This window comes from Bidens hawaiensis, unplaced genomic scaffold (genome assembly GCF_021521415.1).
Source record: "Bidens hawaiensis isolate Kalapana, Puna unplaced genomic scaffold, B.hawaiensis_p1.1 tig00053460_1, whole genome shotgun sequence".
Taxonomy (NCBI): Eukaryota; Viridiplantae; Streptophyta; class Magnoliopsida; order Asterales; family Asteraceae; genus Bidens; species Bidens hawaiensis.
In genome coordinates this window covers 46,411-54,135 of record NW_027499640.1, presented here as the reverse complement: position 1 = coordinate 54,135, position 7,725 = coordinate 46,411, and the positions used below count along the sequence as shown (strand labels likewise).

The 7,725-nt window shown below is 40.7% G+C and overlaps 1 protein-coding gene across 1 annotated transcript; it reads right to left on the bottom strand.

Moving 5' to 3' along the window:
- Window positions 1–299: 299 nt before the first annotated feature.
- LOC143600139 (uncharacterized) lies at window positions 300–7,494 on the bottom strand. The gene is made up of 6 exons (XM_077077912.1): window positions 7,172–7,494; window positions 6,762–6,904; window positions 5,160–5,341; window positions 2,915–4,529; window positions 1,153–1,827; window positions 300–1,108 (listed from the first exon to the last, which is right to left on the bottom strand). The coding sequence occupies exons 1-6, from the start codon at window positions 7,492–7,494 to the stop codon at window positions 300–302; spliced, it is 3,747 nt and encodes a 1,248-aa protein (XP_076934027.1).
- Between the last annotated feature and the right edge of the window lie 231 nt (window positions 7,495–7,725).

Genomic DNA, 7,725 nt, shown 5'->3' with positions numbered 1-7,725 from the left:
CTCCCTCTTATGTAATAATATATAAATAAAATTGTAAAATACGTCATTTATGTTTAAACGTATCTTTAATGAACGTCATTTAGCAAAAGACATGACAGAAAACGTATTTTATGTTCCAAATTCTGTTCACGTTATTGAAATTGTTTGTAATTATTATGAATATTATCAACAAACTAGTCCCCATTATATAGGGGAGAATTACAAACCGACATCAATTAATATGGTTACAAGATAATTATAACTCAAATACAAATCCTATAATATCTTTGAAATATTTAAATATATGTCATATAAATCCTCTAATAGCCCCCCTTAGCTTGAGCGTGACGAAGCTGAACGTTCAAACTATCTCTGAATTCATGAAACAATTGACGTGGCAACCCCTTTGTAAAAATGTCTACGTATTGAGATGACGATGGAACATGCAATACGCGAACATGACCAAGACGAACTTTTTCCCGAACAAAATGAATGTCTATTTCCACATGCTTTGTACGTTGATGTTGAACCGGATTATGAGACAAATAAACCGCGGAGACATTGTCACAGTAAACAATGGTAGCTCGAGTAAGTGGAACATGAAGCTCGATTAGAAGATTACGTAACCATGTAGTTTCAGCAACTGCATTAGCTACTCCACGATACTCGGCTTCAACACTTGAACGAGAAATCGTCGCTTGACGTTTAGATGACCAAGAAAGCAAATTATCCCCTAAAAACACGCAATATCCAGATGTCGAGCGACGGGAGTCTAGACATCCACCCCAATCTGCATCAGAGTACGCTGTTAGCGTGGCAGAGGAAGAAGGAACAATGCGAAGGCCATGATCAATGCTACTACTAAGGTAACGGATAATACGTTTCATAAATCCAAAATGAGAATCCCGAGGAGCATGCATAAATAGACACACTTGTTGGACTGCATAAGTGATGTCTGGTCTTGTAAATGTCAGATACTGTAGTGCGCCGGCTAACTCTCGATATAATGTATCATTAGGTAGAAGATTGCCGGTGTTAGCACTTAGTTTAGATGTTGTGTCCACAGGAGTGACGCATGGTTTACAATTAGTCAAACCAGCCCTCTCAATAATATCACGAATGAAGATGCCTGAGATAAAAATAAACCATTGGCATCGCGTGTGACAGTGATACCGAGAAAATGATGCAAATGACCAAGATCGGTAATAGCAAACTCACGTGACAACAAGTTGATGATGGTTTTAAGGAGATCATCAGTAGATGCTGTTAAAACGATGTCGTCTACATAGAAGAGCAAATATGCTTGGTGACGACCATGATTATAAATAAATAACGATTGGTCACAAGTGCTACGACCAAACCCATGTGCAATAATAAATGTAGAGAACCGAGTGTACAATGCTCTCGGCGCTTGTTTCAACCCATATAACGATTTCTTTAATCGACAAACATGATTCAGATAGGTACGATCAACAAATCCCGGTGGTTGATGCATAAATACTGTTTCTTGTAAATCTCCATGTAAAAAAACATTTTTGACATCCAACTGGTGTATAGGCCAAGAACGTGATACTGCCAGACTTAGGACAGTGCGTATGGTTGCTGGTTTAACAACCGGACTAAAAGTATCCTCGCAATCTATTCCAACCATTTGAGATTTACCGTTAACTACCAACCGGGCTTTATACCATTCAAGAGTCCCATCGGAATTGAATTTATGTCTAAATAGCCATAAACATCTGATGACCGGGTGGTCAGTCGGTGGCGGGACAAGTTCCCATGTGTTGTTCACCTGTAAAGCCTTAAATTCGTCAATCATAGTAGCACGCCAATTTGGATCCGAACGGGCTATTTGATAGGTTTTTGGTAAAGGAGATATAGGTGGAACAGTAGAGGTATGTAGGTTAAGACGAGTTACGGGTTTAGTGATGCCAAACCGAGCCCTTGTTGTCATTGGGTGGGCAGATGGGGAAGGCTTTGCATTGGTTTGGTCTTGGGTCGAATGAGTGGGTGGTAGAGAGGGGATTATGATCGGATTGTGAAGATGGATCAGATAATGTAGGTGAAGGGAATGACATGCTTTGTAAGGTGTGGATGGGTATAGTGTCATCTAGGAAATTGTAGGTGTTGGCATAAAGTGGTTGAGAAAACGGAAACGAGTGTTCGTCGAAGACGACATGTCGTGAGATAATGGTTTTACCGGTGGCGGGATTGAAGCATCGATATCCACGATGGTCAGTGGGATAACCGAGAAAGATACATTTAACAGATCGTGGATGAAATTTATGTGGATTAGTAGATGATGTGTTCGGATAACACGTACACCCGAATACCCGAAGATGATCATAAGTGGGATGGCGAAGGTATAGGGCGAAGTGTGGAGTGGAATAGTTAAGACGTTTAGTGGGCAAGATATTGTGAAGGTAGGCGGCCGTATGAAGGGCTTCGACCCAAAAAATAGGTGGCATGCATGCATGGTTAAGTAGTGTACGAACAATGTTATTTAAACGCCGTATCATGCGTTCGGCACGACCATTTTGTTGGGAAGTTTGAGGGCATGAGAAGCGAAAGGCAAGGCCATGAGTGTGGGAAAATTGTTTAAATTCGTTATTGTCAAATTCCCCACCAAAGTCGCATTGGAAGGTTTTAATTTTGATATTAAATTGGGTATGGATAAACTTGTAAAATTTGCAAACGTTGGTAAACGTTTCTGATTTGAATTTTAAAGGATAGATCCAAACGAAGTGGGAAAAATTGTCAATTAAAACCATATAATATTTATAACCTGCCCTACTAGTGATTGGAGAGGTCCACAAATCACAATGTATAATGTCAAATGGAGAAAATGTAATTGAATTAGATTCATAAAAAGGTAAACGTTTATTTTTTGATATTTGACAAGCATGACATAAAGGTAAATTTAACTGCTTATTACAGGAAATAGATAAACTAGAACGTAATAAAGGTAAGATAGGATCGCCCGGATGACCGAGACGATTATGCCATTGATTTGCGGTGGTGGTGACGAAGGCGGACGGAAAAACTGGTGCGGTGAAAGGATAGAGCTCTCCGGTGCTATCGTGGCGGGAAAGCGTGACTCCAGTCTTGTAATCCTTCACAGTAAAACCGAAAGGGTCAAATTCCGTAGAAGTCCAATTGTCAATATTAAATTTTCGAACGGAAAGAAGATTTTTAATAATTGATGGTGTATAAAGAATATTATTAAGCTTGTATGTTTGGTTTTGGGTGGTATAAAGGGTGTTTCCGGATCCAAAAACTGGGACGTGGTTACCGTTACCGACAAAAATAGAATTTACATTTGAATTAGACACGTGAGAGGAGATCATACCTGGATCCGATGTGAGGTGGGATGAAGCTCCGGAGTCCATGTACCATGCGGGATCCATTGGATTGAAGTTGTTTGAACCCATTGCATTTAAATTCACTTGACCCATGGCATTAGCAAGCTCGGTAGCGTTTGAATCAGTAAAACAAGCAAATTCCAAACTCGTGTTATTCGTCTGGCCTTGAGGAGGTGCACTAGGCTGGAAAAATTGGCCTGCAGTATTGGCCATTGAGTGAACTGTGCCAGCGTTGGTGCGCTGGGTGTTGGGCCCAATATTGGTTGGATGAGTAGCTTGTGTCCATGGACAATGTGAGCCTGTCCACATCTGATTTGTAGTCTGTCCCCATTGTTGTTGGGCTGGGCCGGCAGGCTGAGTAGGGAACGGACTCGGAGGCGGAGTCCAACCAGGGTATGGCCAGCCACTATTGTTCCAGTTGGTACTGGTCGAACCATATAAACCGTGAGTTTGAGGGTTGGTTCGACCTCGGCCTCGTTGATTTCGACCACATCCACGATACTGCCCGTAGCCTCGTCCTCCTTGATTATTATTCGAATTAAACCCGTTTCGTTGGTTGTTGTAGTTTTGAGAACTCCAATTTTGCTGTGTGCGATCTCCTCCGTTTGCCATAAAAGCGGATTGTGAGTTTTGTTGTGCCGCTTTTCGTTGTTGCTCAAGGTTGATCTGTGTCAGGGCTTCATCCCATGTAGGTGTGGACTGGTTAATAATAGCAGCAACGACTTCATACTCGCTAGGCAATCCACGAACTAATTGTAATACGAGTCGTTCCTCGCTTACCAGGTGATCAACATCACCGAGTTGATCGGCGATATCTTTAAGTTTTTGACAGTAATCTTCCATGGACGTGCACGCGGTAAGAAGAAGATTTGAAAACTTTTGCTCAAGAGCCGCGACGCGCGCACGTTTATTATTTAAAAAAATACCTTCGAGTTTGAGCCAAGCATCACGTGCAGTGATATTGTTTGCGAGAACCCGGACTAACAAAGTGTCCGATAACGTGCTATAGATCCACTGTAAGACGAGGGAATCGAGTTTGGACCATTCAGAGAATTCTTCGGATAACTCTTTTGGTGGTATCTTATCTTCAATGTGATCCAAGACTTTGTAAGCCTTGGCGTGTAACTTGAATAACTTCGTCCATGACGAGTACGAAACCTTGGTTCCGTCGAGCGTTCTGATCTTTGTCTGGATGTTCGTACCGAATATGCCGGATGTAACGCTTTGTTCTTGGTTGAATCGGATGATTCAACATCCAGTTTAGATTTGTCTCCCATGTTACGATCGAAACCGAAGTGTGGGAGGAAGAAGAAAGAAAACGATGGTTAGGTAGGAAAAAAAAAGAAAAAAACGATGGTAGGATCAAGAGGTTTACAAAGGCTCTGATTACCATGAAATTGTTTGTAATTCTTATGAATATTATCAACAAACTAGTCTCCATTATATTGGGGAGAATTACAAACCGACATCAATTAATATGGTTACAAAATAATTATAACTCAAATACAAATCCTATAATATTTGAAATATTTTAATACATGTCATATAAATCCACTAATAGTTATATCCTTTGACATTAACCCAGTTAATTTTCTTTTGATAAATATGGTCACGTGGTTTAAACATGAGGGCAGTACGGTCATTTTATCCTTTTAAGGACTGTTTGTGTAATTAAACTACAGCTTTGGCCTTTTGAAAGAAATACTTTTATTTTTTAATAAAACAAAAAATATACAATAACCCCTCTCTCTCTGCCTCTCTCTCTCTCTCTCTCTCTCTCTCTCTCTCTCTCACACACACACACACACACACACAAACACCTTTCCATCCACTGCCACCATCCCCTCCTATCATCTTCATCACCACCAAACCAGTTTTCGCCGGAGAACACCGCCGTTCATGGATCAAATCGTCGTTGAATTCCTCGCCGGAGAACACGCCGTCGGTCGCCAATTGATCAAATAGAGGTAAGCTAATCACACTATAATACTCGTCTTTGACTTCCGAACAAAAGCCATAAAGTTTTAATCACAATTCTTTGTTAACGAACACAAATTTTTTATTTGAATGATTTCTAGGTTTATTATTTGGGCATTTTATTAGTTTTAACCAAGAAGTGGTAGCAGCAAAATAAAAGGATGGTGAGGCGGTGGTGTTAGATATCAGTGGTGGTGCTCCATGTAGGGTTGTTGGGATATGGTGTTCCAGGTGCTTGGTGGCGCTGGTCGACAACATGTGACCGGAGATGGTTGTGTAGTTGGTGATGGTGGCAGCGGTTGTTGTGGTTCTGTAAGAAGATGGGGTTGGTGGTGATGGTGGTGGATTATGTGTGTGTGTGTGAGAGAGAGATGGGGGGGGGGGGAGGTTATATATACTTTAAATATATTTATTTTTTAGTTTTAATTATTAATAACTGTGTGAATATACTACCCTGCCCTCATGTGCAAAGCACATGATTATATTTAACGAAAAAGTTTAACTGGGTTAGTGTCAAAGGATGTAACGTGAACGAAATTTGAAACATAAAATACGTTTTCTGCCATGTCTTTTGCTAAAGGACGTCCACTGAAAAATGTTCAAACATAAAGGACGTCTTTTGTAATTTTGTCTAATATATAAGTACCCATTTAAAATATCGGTTTTGAGGAGTTGGTAACAAAGACACGTGACCGAACCTGATTCTTTCTTTAGTTTTACCAAATCGTACCGGATCAAAAAGTAGATTTTGATAAAGTACAAATGGAAGACAAGACCAACACATATAATTAATTCCGGGCATTTCTTGGTTCAGTTCTGATAAGAAAGAAGAAAAGTAACATAGATGAAGATACGATCCAACTGATTAACTAACAAGTTGTTAGTTGGCAATTTACAATATATTGGTTATTGTAATCCTGGGGAAGCCACATTTTCATGCTCTGCTCTGTTAGGTATTAAACAGAGTCGGTACGTAGTGGAAACACAAACACACACGCACAAACGAAAGCAATAAATAAGAGACACAAGATTTTACGTGGTTCGGTCAACGCGACCTACGTCCACGGGCTGCAACTAGGGTATTTTTATTAAGCACGGTACAAAGATTACAATACATGACCATGATATATATAGAGAACAATTAGGTTAAATGACTTAGGGACCAAGAAAACGTCAAATGGGTCATCCTCCATAATTAAACGGGCCGCCCCCTTTTGTCTTCTAATTGTTAACCAACGAACCCGGCCCAAAGGCCTTCACTAATCCTAACAATCTCCCACTTGAAGGCCTTGCGATAAACTCTAGCCCGCCATTCAAGTACAAAGCAACCCAGTCATCAGTAATACCGGTAATCTTTATTAACAAGTCTTCCAAGCTTCCAGTTCCCATAAACAAGCAAAGACTTACCACCTAGTTGCAGCTACCCCCTTCAACATCACGTACCAGAAGGGCCAGTTGAAACTCCACTGAGCCCCAACTCATCAGCCGAAACTGATCCGTCCTCTATCTCACCTAATACGCACGATCCACCAGATCCAGAGATAACCCGAGAACCACTACCATTCTCCTCTTTCAGCAAGAGTTTCCTAGGAGAGATTTTATCAATCGGAATAACGGTATTCAAAACCCAACGTTGTTTTGTAGCGGAACACAACCTGTGTTCCCACTGTTACCAAACTCCTGACCTGTTTTAGACCTCCGACCCCGCTCAACTTGAATCACCTTGGCACCAGGCTCTACTCTTGCAAATTGAACATTATTTTGCCCCTTTAACTCAGCGAGACCCGACTTTGTTTTGAGGGACGATCATACTTCCCTCAGTAGGCATTTGTACCATGTATAATGAACCATACCTGTTTCCACAAGCAATAACCAGACTACCTTTAGTTACCTTCCATTTACCTCCACGAAACTTTACTTCCATGCCTAGTTCATCCAGTTGACTAACAGAGATAAGCATTCTCTTCAACAATGGAATAACCTTGACATTCTTCAAGTTCCAAACGGTTCCCAATAGAGTTACCAAATTAACATCCCCCATGCTCGTAACATTAAGAACATCACCATTAGCAATACGTACCTTACCAAAGTTACCAACCTTCAAATTCACCATCGTCTCCCCGCTGTGCATAGCATGAAACGAAGATCCGAAATCCATGACCCAAGAGTCCACCATGCTATCCACACTGAAAAATAATGCCTCGTCATCACTGACACCTTCATTAACCTGTTCAGCAGTGTTCACCTCAGCAGCCTTTCCCTAGGTTTGATGAATATTGTTAGGTTTTGACTAGTAATATGGATTGTTAATGATCATGGCTTAAATTGTTAATGTAAAGTTTGATTTAACAGTAAATTAGATTGTGTTTAGTGGCTGTGTTTTGTTTGATTATACCTAATAACCTCG